The sequence below is a fragment of the Cydia strobilella genome, chromosome 26 (assembly GCF_947568885.1).
Source record: "Cydia strobilella chromosome 26, ilCydStro3.1, whole genome shotgun sequence".
NCBI lineage: Eukaryota > Metazoa > Arthropoda > Insecta > Lepidoptera > Tortricidae > Cydia > Cydia strobilella.
Window position 1 is genome coordinate 5,563,670 of NC_086066.1, and position 25,411 is coordinate 5,589,080.

Consider the following 25,411-nt stretch of genomic DNA (forward strand, 5'->3'; position numbering starts at 1 on the left):
TGTCTTCCATGTTGAGCCTCCAAGGCATGAGCTGTTTCTCCACCTTCGGAGGCTCCAACTTTAGGAGATTCGAGAAGGTATGTTCCTAAATTTGAGCCTCTAAGGCTCGAGTAGTAGACTTCAAGCGTATGGCCTTCGATCGTCCCGCCAGACCATGAGCTCGAGAAAGTATGTTCCTAAAGTTCCTATGATACCTCCCAAAGTTGGGCCTCCAAGGCTTGAGTATCAGACGAAGCATAGACTAGTAGAGTCCATCAAAAGCACGTGGTCCTCCAGAAGGTTTTTTTTAATGCCACGTCGGTGGCAAACAAGCTTACGGCCCGCCTGATGGTAAGCAGTCACCGTAGCCTATGGACACCTGCAACATCAGAGACATTACACGCGCGTTGCCGACCCTTTAAAAACCTGTACACTCCTTTTTTGAAGAACCCCATACTGTAGCCTTGACCCTTTCCGTAAAAGGTTTCCATCAGAAAAGGACAATTTTGTCAGAATTTCTGTTGCAATTATAAATAAAAAGGTCCTTATTGTATTTTGGACCATTGTGTGATGGAAATCCGCAAAGATTTTTTTATTTGTGTTTAGGTGTTAAACTTCTGAAGTCCTGGGAGTTAATCACACCACTTGTTTTCAATATATGACATTCCATTACATCTTTCAATTATTTCAGGTTGTTGAAGAAGAGATGGAAAAAGAGCAACTAGAGGTAGAGAGTTCGAAGGATGAACCTCTCCAGGCTGATGTGGTATGAATAAATTTAAAAGTGGAAGAATTACTGCCTTGGGTGAGACTTGAACTCACGGCCTCTGGATCGATACTCCAGCGCTCTGCCAACTGAGCCACCAAGACCTCATCCATAGTCAGCAAATCTTCCCACTACACTTTCTTCTTGTCACTAGGGGACCCTAGCGACATCTACCATAAGAGCGTTACACTTCTTAAACGGCCAGACGCAGATGCTTATTGTTCGCAGACGTTACAGCTTGTTAAAAATTAACTTTGATGTGGCATGATTACATAATGCGTTTAGTATTTGGTTGTCTTGCGGTATCTGCCTCAGAACGCGCCAGTGAACCAGTGGCGGAACGTCCATAATGGGGTTGGCCGGTCGAAATAATTAGCAGATGCCGCTAGCATAGCTTGCCCTGTCAAACCCTAGAATTGTGTCAAATTTTTGTTTTTTTTTAATGCCCTGGATGCCAGCCCTTTAAGCCAAATCTCATAGAAAACGGGGCAAGCTGTGATGGCGCCATCTCTGCAAACCTTTGACAGTTGCCAACCCCATTGAGTACCTATTTTTTAAGGCCCATAAAAAAAAAATCAAACTGTTAACTGGTTAAACCGTTAACCCAGTGTCAAATTGTACTGTTGACCGTGGTAACTCCAGGTTTAACGGGTAATCCCGGGTTAGTGAACAGTATAACCTGTTGTTTCAGACCCCGGGCGAGATGCTGGGCCGCCTCAACAACGGCCGGCGAATAGATTATGTCCTACAAGAAGCACCGTTCGAGATGATCAACGAGTACATATTCGCGATGAGCAGCCACGTTTGCTATTGGTCAGTTCATATTTATTCAATTTAATAGACAAGTAATGTTTGTTTTGATATCGCTGATACTAAAATGACAATTTATTGAGCAACAATTTGCAATTGGTTTGGTTGTATAGTGGCCAATCCATCTACATCCAATCCATGTACAGACAACAAAAGCAAAGAAATAGAACATAAGGTGCGCATCACCAACTGCTGCGCTGGTCTGGAGGGCCCATTTACAACAGTTTTTTTTATTATTATACCCCAATAGATATACAATGAAACATATTCATATATACTGTCATATTTTTGGCATCGCATCAATGATGAGCACCTGCCACTTTTTTCGAAGTAGTAGTGTTGACATTCCCAGTAAAAAGGTGCGGTTCAATGCCAGTCAAAAGCATTTATTTGTCCAACATAGGTATATGTACATAAGTACAGGTCCCATATACATCATCATTGTATCACTATGTTGTGACGTAAGGCCATTAATCATTAAAATCATCTAACAAAAAATCACTAACACTATATTATGCTTTGTCACTGTCCCTGAGTATTTTATCCTACCTTGAAAATAATTTAAAAAATTATATTCTCACTGTGTAGGGAATCAGAAGATGTGATGCTTCTCATACTGCGCGAGATCTACGACTCCATGGGGATCCAGCCTGACGTCACCGTCCCACAGCAGAGCATGACTGTTCAGAGAACCACTATAGTTGCCGGTGTGAGTACATTACACATACACCCTGTATACACGACACCCTGTTTATGTGTAGGTGTAGAGGACCACTATGATGGCCGGTTAGAGTACCTATAATAACTTGTTTAATAAATTTTACAGGTATTTCTCGTAATACCTAACTAAAGGGGCCCACTGACCAGTCCGCCGAACGATAACGGCCTGTCAGTTGTTCGGAACTGTCAAACTTTTGTTCTAACTGACAGGCCGATATCGTCCGGCGGACTGATAATCAGTGGGCTCCTTGTGGCCCCTTCAGATTATATGTATTGCAAAACGCGTGCCACCTTATTCACTTTAAATAACTGATACAGTAAACACAAAACACATTCTTAAATGTCTGATATCTGATAACTCTGTTTTTATTTGGATTAACCCGGTTTCCTCACGATATTTTCCTTCAATTCTTCATATTAAAAATCTCTTGAAAAAAATTGTAACTTACTAATTAAGCCAATATAATCTTTAATATAATAATTTATGATTTGATGTAAATATTGTAAATCTACATTTTTAAGTTTGCTAAATAATTGTTACATATTTGCTGTGACTTAATTTCAAAAAGCGTTTTTGAATAAAAATACACGTCAAGATTGTTTCCTTTTTCTAATGCTAAAATAGAGCTATAAAAATTAACAGATCATTTAAGCAACACTAGAATTATTTTCAAACCATTGAATGTTCTTCGATTTTATTTCCATTTAACTGCTTAACTGAGAGATTCTTAACTAAAAAATATATTTGTTTTCAGGGTGAAAGGATCATGACAACAGGTAAGAACTAAAAACAATAATGATTTAAATATTATAATAAGCATCTATGCCAGTATTCAAACGGGACTCCACCGCGTATAATGTATACTTAAAATTACCTAAGTTTCGACACGTCGAGTTAAATTAATTGACTTTAAGAATATTCTTGCCCATTAAAATACCTTGCTGTGGGTTTACATTTTGTGAAATACATAAAGAAATACACTATAGAGTCAGTATTCTAGTTTACTTTATGTCTATTCGTATAAGATTGTGTGTAAATATTTATTTAAATATATTTCAGATGCATCTACCAGTCGACTGCCGTAGCTATAACTTCAGTAGTGTTCATAATACTTGTTTATGATAATAGCAATACTAAAAAAAGCAACATTTTCCAACCTTATACTTTTTTAGCATTTGAAAAAACTCTGTAAGAAGTTAACAGGAAGGGTTTTATCGGGCACTTTAAGCATATAACAACTTAATACAGCTTATTTTTTTTTAATTATTTACCGTATAAAATGCCAGATTTAGGATCGAATAGTCACTTCTGTGGAGTTATCTCTATTATGCTAAAAAACGAACATTGTTATTTTACTTTATAGATACTGAATAGTGATTCTATAACTACAATAAATAGGGTTTGGATTGTCTTTGGACATGAACACTCTTTCTTTGAGGTTCGCAAATGCAAATACTTAATGCAATAAAAATAAATAATAATAATTGTACGAATACTTATAAATAAAACGAGACACGACCTCGTAGATATAATGGGCTTAATAGTAATACTTCATGATCACACCAACTTTTTTTTTTTCAATTTTAATTTCCAGTTTAAAATTATTTACGAAATAAATTTGGCATCCGTGGTCACCAAATTGCAACACATCAATAAAGGGATCATTGCAATAAGGAATGATTTATATGGAGCGCCTTTTCCCCATCTGTGCCCGGTGGGGACTGGGGACAAATGGTTTTACACCCAATTAATCCTTTATTTAAATATACATACTTGAATCAACCCATTATATTTGCTCTAAAGCGTACATAATCGATTTTAAAAGCATGTGTACGACAGCGGTTCTCGTCTGGCAGCTAATATATTAGTCATTTGACAGTTGACAGATGTCAAACATAACTATTTCGTCCCACGAAAGTATTAATTTTTGCCACGTCGTGCGCGCGTCATCAAGGGATAACCTTTTAGTTCCCCCACACTTCACAGATATCTTATTTTTATTTAAGTTGCTTATACAGTGTCAAGCATAAGTTTTTGATATAAATATAAGACATTTAAATGATATTATGTACTAGACACTTACTGGTGTTACAATTTAATAATATAAGTACACATAAAAACAGAATAACATCGAGGTCAAAAACATGTATTCGCGCTCAAATAATTTCATTAAAAATATATTACTTATTTGTATTTGGATACAAAATTGTGATTAGTAAAATAATTGTTAAAAAAGGGAAAAATATTATTATTTTTATAATAACAAATGTCTCCGCTGGTTCAAATGGAAATGTTGATTAAAAGTCAAATCCACTTATTATTTCCGCTATGGAGGATTATATAAAAAAAAAGAAATCTAAACGGTCATGTCTCTGCCCTGTATTTCAAATTTATTTTTGTCAAAGAAATTCTCCTGAAAAACTATTATTTCAATAATTTTCTTGTTATATTTCTTGTATGGTATGAACTAAGGTGCATTCAGGTAATTCCGAAAATCACTTATAATTCCATATTATAGTCCATTTTCGGAATTTCCCGCCAGTCTGAAGCATTCGGAATCACCCGAAGGCACCTTACAGTCAACATCCCTATTCATGTGAATTAGATTCTTAAAAAATATCATTGGTGCTGTGGCATACTTTTAGACTATCTCGTTTTCGTTTAACATTAATTTTAGCCAATAATTCGGGTTAAAAAATAAAGGTTGTCATAAGATTGTAAACTGAAATAATTTTTGTACAAATATTTGTTTGAAATATTACCTAATGATATGTGAATGACGACACCCGAACCATAATAAGGCACTACAAGTTAGCAGCATAATAAAATATATAACCAGAAATATTTTAACAGTAATGTTTGTAAAATTCGCTGGTGGCCTAGCGGGTTCAAACCCCGGCTCGTACAAATATGAGTTTTTCGGTGAAGGAAAACATCGTGAGGAAACCGGACTAATCCCAATAAAACCTAGTTTCCCCTCTGGGTTGGAAGGTCAGATGGCAGTCGCTTTCATAAAAACTAGTGGGATTAGTTGCCAAGCGGACCCCAGGCTCTCATAAGCCGTGGCAAAATGCCGGGACAACGCGAGGAAGATGATGTTTGTTAAATTGACATGTTTTCGAACGATATAAAAGGAGCTCCATGCTTTTAAAGACTAGGTTTTCTATTTGATTTTGTTCGGTTATTTATTTATTTATGTGTGTACACAATTAAACTATATTTTTGTACCCCAGACACTAAAAGTTTGTCTTTTTAGATTCTGGGATATAAAAACAGAGTGTACATAGCGTTAGAAAACAGATTTGTTTTTAATAAGTACATATTGCTGCCTCACATTTGGAGGAAGAGGAGAAGCTTTTTGATTAGGTTTTTTTTTTAAATTGTGCAAGAAAAAATGGAGCCCCTAAATGTGTTGTATATATACAAGCATGTAGCTACAATGCAATTCATTGTGTCCCTACTAACAATTATTATTATGAAATAAAGTTTATATTTTAGTAAATAACATTTTTTTATTAATTACTCTTTAAATCTTGCCATAGTAGTAAAAGATAAGTTATATTGGGGTAATGCAAAATGTCGGAAAATTCCAAAAATGGACCTTTGATGTATTAATATAATACCATATTGGGACTTTTCAGAATTATCTGAAATAAGGAAGTATGCATAGTATCCACAGTATCTGACATGCGTTTCACATTAATTACCAGTATAACTATGTTTTTTCCGTGTTTTTACTTACCTAGTCGGCTCATAAGTTCTGTCACTGGCCTTTAAAATTTAAATTTGGAACTCCTAAAACAAAAACCGTTCTGCATTTGAATTTCGAATCTTTATTAAATATTTGAGTAGTATAATTTTGCAATTTTCTGTTTTCTTCAACATGGAGTGGACGCTTAAAGATAGCCGTACCGCAATAATTGCACTATATCGTTGTGGTCACTCGCCGACTAAAATTTTTAAGCTACTTGAAAATTTAAAATTCTCTAAGATTTGTGTATCGTACCATAGAAAGATACAGTGAGGTCTCTAGTTTAAATGACAAGAAAAGAAGCGGTCGTCCGCGTACAGCTAGGACTCCAGCGGTTGTACAAGCAATTAGGGCACGCATTGCCAGAAATCCCGCTAGGAAACAAAAAGTTATGGCCCTCCAGATGGGTTTGAGCAAAAACACGGTGAAAAGAGTGCTTAATCAAGACCTGAGACTTCGTGCTTATAAACGAAAAACTGGCCATCTTCTCAATGGTCGGCTTAAAGCTTTAAGGCTTAAAAGATCTAAAGCTTTATTGAAGAAGTACGCTAAAAATAAGCACCGTTGTATACTGTTTTCGGACGAGAAAATTTTTGACATAGAAGAAAACTGTAATAAACAAAATGATAGAGTGTACGCTCGCAATAGTAAAGAAGCGTCTAATAGCATTCCCCGTATTCAAAGAGGTCATCACCCTTCATCTGTGATGGTTTGGCTGGGAGTTTCTTATGCGGGCGTCACTAGTATGCATTTTTGTGAGAAAGGAGTAAAAACTAGTGCCAAAGTGTACCAAGACACGGTGTTGACTAATATTGTGAAACCACTATCCCATACGATGTTTCTAAACCAGCATTGGGTTTTCCAGCAGGACTCTGCTCCAGCCCATAAGGCAAAGTCTAATACACAAGCCTGGCTCGCCTCCAATAAAATCGACTTTATACGGCATGAAGATTGGCCCTCCTCTAGCCCAGATCTTAATCCTTTAGACTATAAAATATGGCAGTATTTAGAGGAAAAGGTGTGCTCAAAACCTCATGCAAATCTAGACTCGCTGAAAAAATCTCTTGCTACGGCAGTGGCCAATATCGACATGAAAGTGGTGCGTGAATCCACGTGGCCACGAAGACTTCAAGCCTGTGTAGATAATTATGGCGGTCATTTTGAATAAATGTTATACATTTAGATTCTCTAGTTTATAAGCTTTCAAACGCTGTACAAATTATACGGAATAAACTTAAACTTTTGATTTTATTTGATACTATGTATATGACAGAACTTATGAGCCGACTAGGTATATTCAGTTTTTATTAGTGTATAGTTACAAAGCATTATTAATGTACCATTTCTAAACAATTTCACGGTAGGTACGTTGCAGTAAGATATTTTATTATTTTAATGCTTCGAACATGTAATTTTAAAAACTTTAAACTTAAAATAAATAATAACTATTATTTATGAAACCAAACGAATGTAAATTATCATAGGTAGGTAATATGCTTTAATTGGTACATATTTGCTATGACTTTTTTTCAAAAGTGTTTTAATTAGGTAAAGGACACGTCAAGATTTTTAACCCTTTCTAATGCTAAAAACCGGCCAAGTGCGAGTCGGACTCGCGCACCGAGTGTTCCGTACTTTTTAGTATTTGTTGTTATAGCACTTATAGCGGCAACAGAAATACATCATCTGTGAAAATTTCAACTGTAGCTATCACGGTTCATGAGACTCGGTCTGGTGACAGACAGACGGACAGCGAAGTCTTAGTAATAGGCTCCCGTTTTTACCCTTTGGGTACGGAACCCTAAAAAAAGCTTCTAATATTTTAACAGACGGCTAGTGATGTGAAAATGCTAGTTCTAAGTGAGAGAAACCCAATTCATAATATATGATTTATTTATACACTTACAAACATGGTACTCTCTTCGTATGATCAAAGATAGATATAACTCCGTAATAGATGGATACAGTCTAAGGAAAAAATGTGCCTCGAAAATCAAGAAAATTTGATTCTCGTTCAGAGGGCGCTACTAGCTTTGGCCTACTGTCGTATAGATGGCGTTGACGGTTTCGTTTGTTATTTAACAATTTTAACGCATATCAGTGAAAGAACATGGGTCAAAAATTTTGACTGATTTATGATTTTGACTCAAAATCATAAAAATAATTAATGCAAATAAAAAAATCATTTATCCATATTTAAATACATTTTATCGTATTTTTATAAATCTTCATTTTTAGTTTTAAAGTGTGTCGGCAGATGGCAGTGAATTATAAGTTACTCTATGGTATGATGATAATATTTCGGTCATGGCAATTGAAAAGCAATTAATAGGTGCAGCTACCGTGGCAGGTAAACATGAGTTGTTTCGTTCACTACGATGCAAAGCTTAAGGACACATATCGTTGTGATATGTGTACTCGCTGGTAAGTGTAATATCTCTGGTGTTGCAGGCGTCCATAGGCTACGGTAACTGCTTACCATCAGGCGGGCCGTATGCTTGATTGCCACCGACGTGGTATAAAAATAAAGTGCCACTTAAGGGGAAAGGGGAAGAACGCTTCTCCATACAAACGTAGTCCCCATTTTCCTCTATGGATATTGACATTATGTAAAATATTTTTACATAATTTTGATGTATATTAACCATAGGTATACCTCTTCGTTTAACTTTTTTCGATTATTTTATTATTATAAGAATTAGGAGCGAAAATTTAATTCTATACTAATGTTTAAATGCTCCTAATTCCTATAATAATTAAAAAAACCGGCCAAGTGCGAGTCGGACTCGCGCACGAATGGTTCCGTACCATTACGAAAAAAAAACAGCAAAAAAATCACGTTTGTTGTATGGGAGCCCCATTTAAATATTTATATTATTTTGTTTTTAGTATTTGTTGTTGTAGCGGTAACAGAAATACATCATCTGTGAAAATTTTAACTGTCTAGCTATAACGGTTCATGAGATACAGCCTGGTGACAGACAGACGGACAGCGGAGTCTTAGTAATAGGGTCCCGTTTTTACCCTTTGGGTACGGAACCCTAAAAACGAAAATAATCAATAGCTGTCGTTGATGTACATCAAATAGTAAACTGAAATAGATGTCATATTAAAGAAAAAGTGACGAAGCCCTCCAGTGGTGAAGGCCGGATTCGAACCGGCGTCTAGCAATCCGGGCTAACGCCTTGAACCCCTAGGCCACCCCGCCACGGCGGAACCGGTCCCAATTTATCGACTATATGCCATCTTACTAAGACTAGGCGTCTTTGACCAACTCTAAGGGCAAGTAGTACGCGCTTGCACCTCTTTGGTTCGTATCCGGCCTTCGTCACTTTTTCTTTAATATATGACTTTCAGTTTATAATTTATATATAGTAGTGTGACTACTTAAAAAATCAAAATATTTAATAAAACAATTTGGTTTGTTCCCAAAGTTATGTGTACTTGAAATAGTGTCAAAATATTTTCAATAATGTTAATATCCAAAGAGGAAAATAAGAACTAGGTACGTTTGTATGGAAAGGCTAATTCGCGCGGTCGTCCGCTTTCGTCAAAGGTTTTATTTTATTAATTAAGCGAAATAAAATGTTTAGTTCTTACCTAGAATCCCCATAGTAAATACCTGTTTTTGAAATATCCAAAAATCATTTGCGTTGATAATTTTGCACAGATTTTCACGAGTCTAAGTATCTTTGGCGTTAAAAAAATTAAACATTAACACTAGTCAACCAGGATTAATAACCCAGGATAAAACCATAGAGTAACTTATACTAGAGCGGTACTGTCATAGTAAATTTTGTAACCCCAGTAAACTCACTGCCATCTGTCGACACACTTTAAAACTAAAAATGAAGATTTATAAAAATACGATAAAATGTATTTAAATATGGATAAATGATTTTTTTTATTTGCATTAATTATTTTGATGATTTTGACCCATGTTCTTTCACTGATATGCGTTAAAATTGTTAAATAACAAATGAAACCGTCAACGCCATCTATACGACAGTAAGCCAAAACTAGTGGCGCCCTCTGAACGAGAATCAAATTTTCTTGATTTTCGAGGCACGTTTTTTCCTTAGACTGTAACCATCTATTACGGAGTTATATCTATCTTTGATAAAACGCAACATATTATAAAGCTGTTAAAGCCGTCTACATTAAAAGTTCGGTGACCATACTTCGTACATGATGGTTGCAAAAGTTCTAAAATGTTCCGTTTAGAATAGATGATATCTAAAATAAATAAAAAAAATCATTTGTATTTGTATTTTGTATATAATAGACGCATTTATCCCAAGTGACGCATTTATCCCCGTTGACCTTACACTTAAGGAGCCCACTGACTATCAGTCCGCCGGACGATATCGGCCTGTCAGTTAGAACAAAAATTTGACAGTTCCGAACAACTGACAGGCCGATATCGTCCGGCGGACTGATAGTCAGTGGGCCCCTTTATGCAGAAACGTATTTTATTTTGCAGTTTATTTTATAACAGTTGAATGCCGGAATGTCATAAAAGATTCCTATAAAAACAGTCAAGATATTAACCGTAACAAAACACTAAACTCTCATTCGAGTATTATCAATTGGTTAAAAAATCTTGTAACGCAAGGAAAACTGAAAAAAATAAGAAAACCAAATGCAATAAAGGCATTAATAGCAAAACTAATAAAGAACGAAAACGGGTATAAAAAACGATTATCAAAACGCAATTTGCGCAATGGTATTCAAGAATTTTTACATAAGTTAAATAACTTTATTAATCAAAATACGCATAATGCGTACTACGAGAAACGCAACGATTGTAATTTCGGTTTCGGTAACCCATCTAGAGCATGCAAAAGACATAGGTCCAGACGTAACGCAGTGAAAAAATCTAAAAAAGCTCTAAATAATAAAGAAAAAGATTATAATAACTACGCGCAACACTTGGTTATAGAAAGAGCGAAATATATATCTTCATCAAGTTCAAGTGAAAACGAGACACCAGTTGAAAGACAAAAGTCTCGCTTTATGATTGTTGATAATGAACGTAAAAAAGTATTTAAAAAAAGTTTAGAATCTGAAGACCAATCGAGAGAAGCATATTCAGATGAATCTGATGATAAAGCAAATGAATCTGACGAACAACCAAATGAGTCTTACGAAGAACCTTATGAATCTTACGAAAAACCTTATGAGTCTGATGATAAACCAAGTAAATCTGAACATTCGAATTTTGATGAAGATACAGACGCTACCGTTGAAAACAAAGAACAGACGGCAAAATCTGATGAAAGCTCAAATGAATATACAGAACGAGAATCATCTGTTAAACATCTAGACGCTAAATATATGTATTTACAAGGTACTAGATTACAAAGACCTGATTTCAGGACAGGTCGAGGATTTAAAAGTAATAGGAGACAGGATAGACTGCCACACTTTTTACCCAAGCGTTACAAGTGGGATAACGGAATGATACACAACTTAGACACTTACTGGAAAGTTGGGATGAACTCGTATGGCTCAAACAAGAAGTATCGTACATGGTAATAAGTGATAAACGAAATAAATACCTTGGTTTTTTTATTTATTAATTAGCAAGTAACTTAAGACGAAAGGGACGACGTCACGTTACCGCTTGTCTATACAAAGTCCCCATGCTCTCAGGATATAAAGCGTGATGGGTAAAAAATAAGTGCATTCCCGTCGCCAGAGAGGTTTTGGGATTATACTGAGCAACTTTTACTTTGAGACTATTACCCCGAAATCGCGAAAAAAAATTTGGCTGTTTCATACATTTTAGCTGGTCCATTTTCTATGTACATTTTTTTTCCGATTTCGTGGTTGGTTCCATAGTAGAATTTGCTCAGTATAATCCCAAAATATCCCTGGCAACGGAAATGCACTTACTTTTTAGCCAACTTGTATATAACATTATAGAAAGTATTTTTGTAATATGATGTATTAGGTACCTATATTAACCTACCATAACAGTCATCTGGTACATGGTTTTTTATATTGAAGTCATTCTTTTCTTAGTACAAACCTTGATAAGGATCTCGTCGATCGTGGTATAGTTCAAGGTTAACAATACCTAAAATCATGTTACCTTGTCTTTTAAACGGTTAAAATAAAAACAAGTAACTAAAAAACAAATCGTATTCCAATCGTTACATTAAAACATATTAAATCATACGCCGTCCGCCATCTTGTTTTGAAGACAAAATGGCCGCTTAGCAGCCGTCACCGACGCACTGACATTTGTTGTTAACACATGTCATGGAGCGACGCGAGGAGAAAAACTGCGCTGCCGAGAACGTAGCAGACAGGGCAAGTAGGACCACAACTGTAAGTAAACATTGTTTGTGTATCATAAATAACTAAAAATACACAGAAAATTAAATAATAAGTTTTTCTACACGAACTAAGCTTCAAAACACCCTTCAGTTTTAATTTTTTTTAATCAGTTTATTTAAAATATCTATGAGAAAATCCACACACAGTTACGCCGCTCTATCAACAGAGTCTTATGATTTGACAGCGATTATTACCACCATATCCATATTTGCGCTAGGCGCTTACTTTAGGGCCACCCCACACTAAGCATCTTTTAAGCGTCGGCGTCTAGTCATGGTCTAGTCAGCGCTATGGATAATGGCGTCGCTGCGCAGTTGCGCCAACCTTGCGTCGAGCAGCAGCCATAGAGTTAACTAGACGCAGACGCTCGGGAGACGCTAGTGTTGGGTGAAGAATACCACGAATTAATAAACTGATATATTCACTGTCAACGGGTAAGTCTTGGTAACTCATTAATAGAGCGGCTTGCTGGTAATCCCGGAGTTCCCGCAGCATAATAGCATACAGTGAATTTATCCAGTTTTTCTTTATTTCAAAAACATTGTAGTATTTCTGTTAGCAGGTCTTCGTGCAAAATTAGTTCCTGATATAGTCAGATTAAAACATTCTAAAACTGCGCGCCATACACAAAACGTCATCCCTTTGATAACGTTTTCGTATTAGTTTGTATAATTTTTGCATATCGTTCACCGACTGAATACTTTTAACCCCTTAATTACTGCATGTAATAAAAAATATTTGTTTAAATTTGAACTTATAGCTGTAGCAATAGAGTTTAGTTGAATATCACATCCGCCATATATGCAAATAAAATAATTTTGATTCTCCATTCGGCATAAAAATACAAAAATATATATAATAATACTTACGAAGCACCGCTCGTACTTTCATTTCGCAGGAGTTTTATTTATTACAACATTTAATACCGTGTCGCGCTTTATAAACCCTGTTAGAAGGTAAACAAATACACGTTGCAGCACGCGGCTTTGGTTGTTTTAACGCGTAGGTAAGTATTTTAATGTTGAAGTCGTGTGTGCAGTCTAAGTAAACGATTTGAAGGAAACAAAGTTGTTTACCCCTCAGACCCCACACTAGTGGCTCCCGAGCATTGACGCAACGTTGGCGCAACTGCGCAGCGACGCCATTTTTTTTAATTTGTAAGGTGTTAAAAATTCAAACTTAGAGCGTTACGAGGATTTCAAGACACGAGAGGTGACCAAATTTCGCTTCCGAGTGAAACGCAGGCCGCGTTAAGTAATAGTGTTAGACCAAGATAAGTCTGCAACGATTTTGATAGCACACGCAGTTAGAGTTAGAACTAGTGTCCGACCGAAACTGAACTTTTTGCCGAAACCGAATGTTCGGTTTTGATCTATTTTCAGCCGAAACCAAATCTTCGGCAAACATGTTTTTTATGCCGAAACTCTTCGGTCGGACACTACCGAAAATACAGTTTCGGCGCGGCCGAAAGGTTCATCAGTTTTTGGCCGAAATCGAACCTTCTGCCGAAACATAATTTTTATACCAAAACCTAAACCTTGGTCTGATATCTATTATGTATTTCTAAATTTTTACAAACAATCTATTATGTATTTCTAAATTTTTACAAACAGACATATTATGTATTTCTAAATTTTTACAAACAGACAAACTCTGGGGTACAGGTACAGGTTGTAGGTCTACAACATAAAATACCTACTTAGTCATATTTAATCAAGCTTTTATGTGTCTGTAACACGGCGAAACTATCAATATACCTATATTTATGAGGTCAGTAAATAACTGCTGATATGTTGGTATGTGAAACGAAATGTATTAATTAAAATGGCAAAGAAGAGTTAAGAGTCCCCGGCAAGTTCGGCCGAATTTCACCTTCCCATACAAACGGAGTTTCGTTCTCAGTTTTAAAAGCACGTGTTGGATTATAATGAAACTTTGCACATACAATGACACATGAGGTACATCTAGGTCTGTAATTAGTTTATATAGTTCCAGGTTATAAAACAAACGAAATAGAGCAAAAACAAGTTTTGTATGAAAAACTTGTTCGCTGTATTTTGTAACTATGGTATCTGAAGCTACATAAACTAATTACAGACAGATTATACCTTATCCTATTGTAAGTACAGTTTCAGAGCAAGTCGTTTTAAAATGAGAGCGTTAAACTACGTTTGTATGGAGAACCGAGCTTGCCGGAGACTTGTGTACCAGACATGACTTATTGTGGTAATTATGAGTATAAGCCTTTTCATAACAAGCCCTATACTAAGCCGTTACTTAACCCTTTTTCAGCCCTCGCCAGACAAAGAATGAAGGACTTTGGAACAGGCTACCTGGTACCAAAGGAATTCAAAAAGCTACCCATAAGGTCCATCATCCGGCATATGGAGATGGTGGGGAAGGCTCTTGAGTAGCGGACGGATCTTTCCTAGGGGGTAACTGCACAAAAGATCCCTATGGGTCGAAGTGTATCCGTAAGGGCCCCCGAAACTATAAGATAAGATAAGATAAGATAACCCTTTTTCAGGCATAGTAACTACATCGACCACAAGTTACGCGCCAATAGGATTTCAACTTTAGTATTCCGATTTAAGGTTCAAATTAGATTGCACTTTCGGGAAATGTGACGTCTTCAAATTAATCATCAAAGCTTGATTAATTGGATGGGAATATACATTTTTTTTTGGAAAAGCCTGGTAGATTGGTGCGGCCTGGAAAAGGATTAAATACCATTAAGTCAGGATTTTATGAACTATTTTTATAAAATTATGTCATTGTCCGAACGACAGTCATGTCGACGAACAAACGACAGGATTTAATTTATATTTTTTCCCCTCACTAGCTCGGAAAGCTGTCTTTTATCCTTTGAAACAAGCGGGGAAAAACGCATTTTATCCACTAGTGGGGGAAGTAATTTGACCTTGAATGGAGCGTGTTTAAGTAGCTTGACAGATAACAAAACGTAAATCGCTCATAATAATGGTTCCTTCGATATTAATTATCATTAAATAAATGGTTTGAGAATCTAATAAAAAATACCAAATTTAGCTTTATTTAATAATTTTAAGTCATAAACCTTAAAATTCCATAAGAAACGTTAGATTTTTTATAGTGATGTTAAATATAATTCTGAACGCACAAGTTGAGTCGACGCAATTTCAAAACGCATCGTTGACATTTCATACGTCAGAACAGAAATGTCAACATTGTCAACAAAATTTTTACTTAAAAACACTTCTCACCGACTCACGTAAAAATCAGAATTTCCAGTTTTCTGTTATAATATCGTACAAAAATAAGTGATTCCACTGATGAAGATGATCTAACGCCTGTGGATGTTGCACTTTCCTCGCGATTGTGAGGGGAAAAGTTTTGTGTTACACACGGGTGCAATAGTTATTTGTTATACAAGGGTGCAAAGTTGTATTTTACCCGCGAGTGTGGAATTGAAACATGAGCAAGCGAAAGGATTCTATAGTTGAACCACGAGCGAAGCGAGTGGTTCTAAAATAGAATCCTAAGCGTAGCGAGTGTTTCAACACACGAGAAGTAAAATACATTTGCACCCGTGTGTAACACAAAACTTTTCCCCTCACTATAGCGAGGAAAGTGCAACATCCACAGGCGTTAGATCATCTTCATCACTGGAATCACTAATTTTTTTACGATATTATAACAGAAAACACTATAAATTCTGATTTTTACGTGAGTCGGTGAGAAGAACAGTAAAAATTTTGTTGACAATGTTGACATTTCTGTTCTGACGTATGAAATGTCAACGATGCGTTTTGAAATTGCATCGACTCAACTTGTGCGTTCAGAATTATATTTAACATCATTTTAAAAAATCTAACGTTTCTAATGGAATTTTAAGGTTTATGACTTAAAATTATTAAATAAAGCTAAATTTGGTATTTTTTATTAGATTCTCAAACCATTTATTTAATGATAATTAATATCGAACGAACCATTATTATGAGCGTGTTACGTTTTGTTATCTGTCAAGCTACTTAAACACGCTCCATCCAAGGTCAAATTACTTTCCCCACTAGTGGATAAAATGCGTTTTTCCCCGCTTGTTTTAAAGGATAATAGACGGCTTTCCGAGCTAGTGAGGGGAAAATGTATTTTAATTCTCGTGTGTTGAAACACTCGCTACGCTCAGGATTCTATTTTAGAACCACTCGCTTCGCTCTTGTTTCAACTATAGAATCCTTTCGCTTGCTCGTGTTTCAATTCCACACTCGCGGGTAAAATACAACTTTGCACCCTTGTATAACAAATAACTATTTAAAGATCCACGTGGAAAAACTGGGTTCTATTGTTTGACATAATTATTGAAAGACTGAAAGTCATAATGTAATGATTGTCATATTATCATTAGTCATAATTTGGTTTTTCTCAGAAACGCGTAACTTTTCAGGATTGCCATAAAACAAACCTAACCTAACCTAACCTATCTATAGGATAACCCGAGGGCATTGGTGCAAAGAAAAACAAAACGTTTTCGATAAAATCTTATTTATTCATTTACAAACTTCACTCTAGCAACATTTACGATAACAAACCTTATTCACAAATATCTACACTAAAAAGGAATGAGGTCATACACATCAATCACGTATACTCTCCTGTGGAGAACCCATAGTTAAGGGCTATAAACCCTAATTTGGGGCATTTTCTATGAAAAGGGACCTTATAGTCGATGGCGCTTACGCCGCACAGCGTCGCGCGGCATTGTATTTATTAAGGAGCATCGTTTATAATGGCGTAAGCGCCATCGCCAATAAAGTCCCTTTTTATAGAAAATACCACATTTTTGATCTAGCCCTTTTCGGTAATACATTTAGCTATTAACCTGTGTGATAATATCATAACTTACATAAACAAGCTGTTAACTGTACACAGAAGAGACGATTGTTTTAAAATATGTTTATGACCCAATAATACTCGTAAAATGGCAGCCGACAAAAATACTCCAAGTAATTATTGGAAGAATTTGGCTTAGCGACACTGGCCAACCGTTCGAATGCCAAAGACGTCATAAAAATATCCGAATTATACAAGGGCCTGACAATCTTTGATAGAGAAAGATAGTCTTATCGCGATTCCTACAAGAGGAAAGGGAAAATAAAATAGTGCCATGCTTTGTCTTTATGACTGACCGGGCATTTTTTCATGGCCGGGTTATGGCATCATAGCAAGGAGGCGATGGCGAAATACCGAAATTTATAAGAGTGAAAGAGAAGAAGGATTATGCTGTCATACATGAAACTGCCAATACGTGAATATGTCTTTCTCTTACCCCTGGTCGCTTGGTTTCATGTCTATAACTACTTGTATATACTATGTCTATGGAATTATAGGACAAGAAATTGTAGAAAATTATTGAGGGCGCCACTTCCTACGTAACTGTCACATTTTTGACGTAAAATGCTTAAACATGCCAACAATTTAGTATGGAAATTGTTCCATTTTATTTAATTTCTTCCATTTTATGTCGCACTATAACACTGTAACAATCATCAAATCGCGTCTGCAAGTGTTTTGAATTTCATCTTGACACAGATAACTCAACTACTAGGGTAACTGCGCAAGTAATTGGCCACTCCATAGTAAAGCAGAGAGAAACAAGGCAATAGAAGTCTTATTGTTAAGAGTGGCCAATATCTACAGCAATCACCTTAGATCAAAAAGAATTAAGAAGACAGAGTGCTCACTCCATATATCGGTTTTGTTACGAAAATAACTATTATTTTCGTAGTCTACATCTAGAGTCAAGTAGCGGAACTATCAGTACTGCTACTCGACACTAGATGTCGCGGCAAACGGAAAGTCTAATGCTCAATGATCTTCAGCTAATATTATAACCGGATTAATCGGAACTCTATTTTAAATTCCTCCTGCTTATAACAATTGATGTTTTGAACAATGAAATTGTTGAGCAGTACACTTCGTCAGTCGCGACACATGTGACATCTAGTGTCTGTAGACTACGAAAATAATAGTCTGGTAACAAAACCGATGTATGGAGTGAGCACTATGTCTCCTTAATTCTCTTTGCCCTAGATTAAACATATCGTCGCTATACTTACTCAACCTCATATCTGCAACAATCATTAGATGGAAATGTCGCTTTTCTTTCATTCGGAATACGGGTGTTTTTGTCATCAAATGAGTGTCGCAGATACGAGGTTGTGTAAGTAAAGCGGCGATATAAGGTAATTCGCGGTCACCACACAAGTAAATCCCTTACGAATTATGCGAGCATGGCCACATTTCAATTGTTACTTAATCTAGTTAGCATCTAGTATGGATAGTAGTAATGCCCACACAAAACTTTATATTCGAAAAATAGCTTTTCATTTGAATATTTTCATTGACGTCTTATGACGTCGTTGGCGTATAACGCGTTACGCCGACTGACGCAGTCAAAGGGTTATTACTGTAATTATGTGTGTTAGATTACTTAGATTCAAGATAAAAGGTCGCTATGAGAACCTTGTACCGCCAAGCTCTGGTCTCTAAAAAGATATCCCAGGCGCCACGATAATTTATAATTTGTGACGTTTTTAATCAAAAGGTACCACATTGTCGCTTACAATAAGGACGAAAATTGCTTGTATCTTTATATGAAAAACCTGTCAGAGCAAGCGACAATGTGGTACCTTGTGCTTGAAAACGACACATTTGTTCGTTATACGTATTAAACTATACTTCTAATGTAATAAATAGATTATTGAGATGGCATATACTTGAAAAAAATCGACCTATGCCACCGTTGCTTGGGTGGCCAAGTGGTCTAGGCATGTGCAGTGAATGCAGAGGACGCTAGTTCGATTCTGGCCCTGGGCACTGGAGGTCTTTCATATATGATATCTATTTCAGTTTATAGATTATTGACGAATATACACGCCGTGGCGATGAAAACACTGTTTTCGTGTATTGTGCTTGGCGGTCGAAGATTTAATTTTAGCTTTCTCTATTGAAGCCTCAATGGTATCACATGCGCGTTGCCAACCCCCTAAAACAATTACGAAAGTTTTACTGTATTACAATCAGATCCCCTTTTGAGAGGTCCAGTCGAGTTCATAAATATGTATACATTTTTTCACCTTAATCCATTGCAATAAGGGGAAAAATGTATACATATTTATGAACTCGACTGTACATTTCTCCCGCACAATCGTCCCCAGTTTCCCCAGTCAGAAATTTGACCCATTATCACAAAGTTCGGACGCTAAGCACGAATTCCTATCTCTATCGCATGCGCATAATTATACAGTGTGGAAAAAATTAATGGGCCCTGGAGGGAAAGTGCTTTAAAACCTTAAGTTAGCTCATTTTACTTAAAGGCAACATTATTTTATTTAAAAAAAGAAACATAACTGCATTCAGATTTTTTTTTAATTCGCTTTGTCTCGCCTGGGAATCGAACTGACTAAAAATAAAAAAAGAACGCTATTTTATTCTACCAGTCGATACAGTTAATGTTAATGATAACATTTCTTCAAGAAAAATTTGGTCTTACACTCGTCTGTCGTAAAAAATATTCATAAAATCGAATATTTAGTACTCAAAAATATTTTTTGACAAGAGAAATCGAAAAAATAAAAAAAAAATCTTTGAATGCAGTTTTGTTTCTTTTTCAAAATCAAAGAACGTTTCCTTTAAGTAAAATGAGCTAACTTAAGGTTTTAAGGCACTTTCCCTCCAGGGCCCATTCAATTTTTTCCACACTGTACTGCTCCCGCTTGCACAGTGTCATTAACCGCCGCCATCATGGGCGAGACAGCAATACAATTACGCGCGTGCGATAGAGATAGGAACAGGCGGGTCTATGTACGATTTATTTCGTGCGAAGCGTCCTTACTTTAGCGACATTCCTTGATACCAGAACCTTGAACATTAAAATAGAAGTGTGATGTGTAAATTGGTGATATTAATTTATAAGATTTCTTTGAAAAAACATAGTTACAAGACCCTGACCAGGATATTAACTATTTGTGGTTGCTTCGGAAAAAAGGGTTATAATGCGAAGATCATTTTAAGATCCCACACTCCGAGAAACACATTTCTACACAACAGTTTCACTGGCCGAGGCATCGAAACAATACATTATTATATACAATTGTCTTTATACGCTTTTAAGGCGCCATTCATTTATTACGTAAGATGATTTTTGCCAGATTTTGACCACCCCTATGTAAGAAAAAATAAGACATTATCGAAACCCCCCCCCCCCTCCCTTCCTAAATCACCTTACGTAATAAATGAATGGCGCCTAATTTGAACAATTATCATTTACATGAAACTTTAGCAAAATAACAAATATATTCAAATGGCATGAAAAATCTACTAACAATCACGTGGAAAGCTCAATTTTGGCTAATTCATATAAAAGTCACAAGTACACGATTATTATTCTTATCAACCCTTTCACCGCCAAAGACGTCAAGTGACGCGCGCGGCCACAGCCGAATATCAACCTTCGTGCATTCAGACAAGGTTCACGATGACGCGCCGCGCGCGTTCAAAGGGTTGATATTCAGAATCTATTTTAATTTAATTTTAATAAAGACGGCTATATAGAAGATAACCATAATAACACAGTATAAACACTACGTAAAGTTGATTTACATCACATTTGCTCGTAATAGAGTATCAGGGACATTCCTGGTGAATCACTTCAGAAAAAAAATACTTTGATTCTTACGAGCAAGCTAAACTCCGCTTCCAATAGAGATAACCACAAATATAAATATACCATAGATGACGCAAATACATCTACTTCGCGTGTCCGAACCCCGAGAAATCCTCAGGGTTGACTGTCGCTCTTTACAGTCCACGCGCGTCAGTTGTTGCAGCCGGACGTCCGTGAAAACTTAAAAAATGCCTCGTTGCGTGATAATTAACTGCAACAGCCCAAAAATTGCGAGCACCCAAAGGCAAAACCATATTTCCTATCACAGGTTAGTAATTTTAAAATTATATTATGCGTAAATTTTGTATGAAAAAGTCGGCACGCTTGGTTTCAATAAAAAACGTGATATTTGCGTCATCTGGCGTATATATTAAATCTGTGGAGATAACCAATTACGATGCATTTTCATTCATTCATTCATATTAGTTGTTGTTTAGGCTACGCTTCGCCTCCCTATAAAGATAACTAATTAGGATGCATTTTGGATTCCTTCTAGTTTGCAAATGCCGCCCGTCACAAAGACAATTGACGGCAATAAACTTTACCTGAGCTAACCTTTTTCTTTCAACACCCACATTTTTAAGTGACATGCTATTGGTCATCACTTTTATGGTATCTGTAGGCCGAGCACATGATTGGCGCGACAGTATCTCGCCGCGAGATAGGCTACCCGTCTTTTACTAACTGTATGAATTAAAGGGGGACGGGTAGTCTATGTCGCGGCGATACTCTCGCGCCAATCATGTGCTAGCCCGGCTGATCGCCTGACCGTCTGCAAGACGTTTAAACGATTTTTGTTGCCCCCCGGTTTTTGGTGGTTCACCGGGAATGTCCCCGATTGTACGTAGACGATGCGGTCCGTAAAACCCAAATTGTGACCTAGGGCTGTAATATCCGTGCGAAATTAGGCAGAAGTTTTATTTTTTTCCTCACAAATGTAATGAAAAACATTGTGTGTCACGGTCCGTACAGGAATTACGAACACGTGTCAATTAAGCCCTCTCTTTCGGCCTCGGGCTTCAATTCCCACCCGTTCGTAAATTCTTGTGTAAACAAAATGTACTATTATCTGATATAAAAAAAGTTATGGATCGCATCACTTTAATAATCTCCAAGTCTAATATTTGTATCTGTCAATATTTCAACTCTATCGTCAAGAAAATCAATGTTCAGATATTTTTGAACGCCGCGGCTGTTCAAATATATCTAAAGGCAAGTATACTAATGAATAATAACCGTGCAACAAGCTCTTCGCAAATTTACAAGGAAATAAATTCCTAAATAGCTTAAAATTACAAGTTTTGCATTGATATTAGAAAACCGTATATTTTTGCCAAAGGTTAATCAACTCGTTTTTTTTTTGTTTTTACTGTCCTACAAGTCAGTGTATAGTAGGTTTTTAAAAAAGTGTCCCATAATGTACACAACCATGACATAGGTAGTTGATTCACCCTAAAAGCATATACATATTTGTTTATTTTCCCCTCACTAGATCGGAAAGTTGTCTTTTAACCTTCAAAACAAGCGGGGAAAAACGCGTTTTATCCACTAGTGGGGAAAGTAATTTGACCTTGGATGGAGCGTGTTTAAGTAGCTTGACAGATAACAAAACGTAAAACGCTCATGATAATGGTTCGTTCGATATTAATTATCATTAAATAAATGGTTTAAGACTCTAATAAAAACTATCAAATTTAGCTTTATTTAATGATTTTAAGTCATAAACCTTAAAATTCCATAAGAAACGTTTGTTTTTTTATAATGATATTAAATATAATTCTGAACGCACAAGTTGAGTCGATGCAATTTCAAAACGCATCGTTGACATTTCATACGTCAGAAATGTCAACATTGTCAACAAATTTTTTACTTAAAAACTTTTCTCACCAACTCCGTAAAAATACACAACTTCCAGAGTTTTCTGTTGTAATATCGTAAAAAAATTAGTGATTCCAGTGATGAAGATGATCTAACGCCTGTCGATGTTGCACTTTCCTCGCTATAGTGAGGGGAAAAGTTTTGTGTTACACACGGGTGCAAATGTATTTTAATTCTCGTGTGTTGAAGCACTCGCTACGCTTAGGATTCTATTTTAGAACCACTCGCTTCGCTCGTGGTTCAACTATAGAATCCTTTCGCTTGCTCGTGTTTCAATTCTACACTCGCGGGTAAAATACAACTTTGCACCCTTGTATAACAAATAACTATTGTTTATTTAGTAGTTTAGTTTTGTTATACATATATGACAAAAACACATTTTTCTAACATCAATGAAACATACCTATATGGAAAGCACTAGGGCAAGTAATTCGACTAAAACCACTATGACACTGTCAATTCTGACAGTTTCAAGTGTCATGACACAATCTTACAATGCTAGTGGACACAGATCTTTAGCTAGTTTTTCATTCATGGAATGTCGTAATATTTCTTGTTATAATTATAGTATTTTCAAACGCGTTGGGTACGGTGACAGGTGTACTTGAAACAATTTATAACCTTAAAACGCCAAATCTAGCAAAATTGTATTGAAATGACATCGGTCAGTGTACCCTTCCTGTTTGAAAAATAATATAGGAATAAAAAGCATAGGTAAGTGACACTAAAAACTTTTTATTATTCGAACCTTACTGTGTTCTTGTTAGGGTTCCGTAGCCAAAATGACAAAACTGGAACCTGTCATGTTGTTCAATATTCATTTCGAACGCCTTAAAAGGCGCTCAGGCTAAAAAAAAAACAAGAATTTGACACTATGCTGGTCCCATCTTTCAAGTCCTTTTTTTTATGATATAGCAGGCAAACGAGCATACGGATCACCTGATGGTAAGCGATCACCGCCGCTCATGGACACCCGCAACACCAGAGGGGTTGTAAGTGCGTTGCCGGCCTTTAAGATGGGAGTACGCTCACCAGACAACCCCATTGCAACCCATTTTTACATATGGCCCTACAAAAAGTAACAAATAAAATTTGAAAAAATTAATTCCCATTAAAAAATATTAATAAAATCTATACACATTAAAATAAATAACAACCTTAATACGAAAGGAAATACAAACAAAACATGGGCACTGAAATTGCATATGTCAATATACAATAAAAAAACTTTTTACACAAACATTTCCATTAAAAAATGATTAAATTATTTATAAGAGCATAACATAAACCATGACGTAATTCATTATCATAAAATACGTTAATATAACATTACGATACAAGTGCGAATAATAGGAAATTAGAAACGAGTGGCGATAAATTAAAACACGACCGAAGATTGTTTAAAATCGACACGAGTTGCGAATTATCTATTCGCACATGTATCGTACAACGTTTTACAGTACATATGGCCCTTTAAATTTTCGACATAGTTACGTAATGTGCTAACTATCGCACTAGTGAGGTAAAGTAGCACTACGTGTTATGTGAATATAATTTTTTCACTATTTCTTATTTATACAGGATGATTTCGGGGTCGTGGAGCAAGAGAACAAGACATCATACATAATTCAAATATGAGTCCAATTAATGTTTATCACAAATAATAATGATTATTTTTCAGATAAGAAAAAAAACAATTTTTGCATACAATTTGGTCACCCTACTCAATGTGACGTCTTCTCGCTTTCCATACAGCGTATGATGATGATGTCAAAAGTCATAGGGTGACCATGATTACTTATAATAAGATAAATTTTACTTGATCAATAAGAAAATTTAAACTAATTATCTTTTAATCAAATACTACCATATGATAATGTGGATCATTTACAGAGTCAGAAAAAGTGGTTCCGGATCACGAGCCAAGAAATCACCCTGTATTTTCAAATCTATGACAATTTTTATGGAAATCCTCTGAAGCCTAGGTACCGGTAAAAATGTTTCCAAAAACTTCATTTTCTTTAAGTTTCTCAAAGTAACTGTTCAAAGACAGATTTACCTTTCAGCGTCAACTATATACAAAACTAAAACGCAATTAAAATAGTTTCAGTTCAATATCTTTAAAAGAAACATCAAACCAAAGGGTTATAATTCGTTTTTTAGGAAAAAGGGTAAACTACGATGACGTGTATTTTTATTAAAAACCCTTTTGAAAAATAATTAGCAAATATGTAACAATTATATAGCACTAGCTTTTGCCCGCGACTTGGTCTGCGTGGACTTAGTAACCCCAGCAAGAGTAAGAATAGCGCCTGGAGAAAGTCTTATAGCAATTATTCAATTTGAGCATATTATGCACACAAATTAGCAGACACTTCATTAATTATCTCAATTCCACCCCGCTTTTTACTCTCTTAAGGGATGATTTTCGGGATAAAACTATCCTATGTCCTTCTC

At 36.0% G+C, this 25,411-nt stretch overlaps 2 protein-coding genes and 1 long non-coding RNA gene across 4 annotated transcripts in view; 2 read left to right on the top strand and 1 right to left on the bottom strand.

Annotated features, from left to right (window-relative positions):
* The window catches only part of LOC134753247 (uncharacterized), a 112,265-nt gene extending 106,484 nt beyond the window's left edge, over nucleotides 1-5,781 (top strand). For both annotated transcript variants that reach the window (XM_063689050.1, XM_063689051.1), the window contains 5 exons: nucleotides 671-745; nucleotides 1,437-1,558; nucleotides 2,144-2,264; nucleotides 3,031-3,052; nucleotides 3,336-5,781. In XM_063689050.1, the coding sequence (XP_063545120.1) occupies nucleotides 671-745; nucleotides 1,437-1,558; nucleotides 2,144-2,264; nucleotides 3,031-3,052; nucleotides 3,336-3,361 (366 nt within the window). In that variant the 3' untranslated portion in view covers nucleotides 3,362-5,781. The remainder of the gene's footprint in view (nucleotides 1-670; nucleotides 746-1,436; nucleotides 1,559-2,143; nucleotides 2,265-3,030; nucleotides 3,053-3,335) is intronic.
* Nucleotides 5,782-8,341: 2,560 nt separating this feature from the next.
* On the top strand, nucleotides 8,342-11,603 carry LOC134753236 (uncharacterized). The gene is made up of 2 exons (XM_063689038.1): nucleotides 8,342-8,451; nucleotides 10,511-11,603. Exons 1-2 carry the CDS (start codon nucleotides 8,406-8,408, stop codon nucleotides 11,563-11,565), a joined length of 1,101 nt encoding a protein of 366 aa, XP_063545108.1. The 5' UTR covers nucleotides 8,342-8,405; the 3' UTR covers nucleotides 11,566-11,603.
* A 557-nt stretch (nucleotides 11,604-12,160) lies between these two features.
* On the bottom strand, nucleotides 12,161-13,339 carry LOC134753229 (uncharacterized). Its single transcript, XR_010128801.1, has 2 exons — nucleotides 13,242-13,339; nucleotides 12,161-12,361 (listed from the first exon to the last, which is right to left on the bottom strand). It is a non-coding gene; the product is annotated as an uncharacterized LOC134753229 (long non-coding RNA).
* Nucleotides 13,340-25,411: the final 12,072 nt, after the last annotated feature.

Excerpts from the sequence above, each read along its gene's own strand:
- LOC134753236 (XM_063689038.1), top strand. The coding sequence starts at position 8,406 with ATGCAAAGCTTAAGGACACATATCGTTGTGATATGTGTACTCGCTG. Across the intron at positions 8,452-10,510 it reads TGTGATATGTGTACTCGCTG|TTTATTTTATAACAGTTGAA; the intron begins GTAAGTGTAATA and ends TTTATTTTGCAG.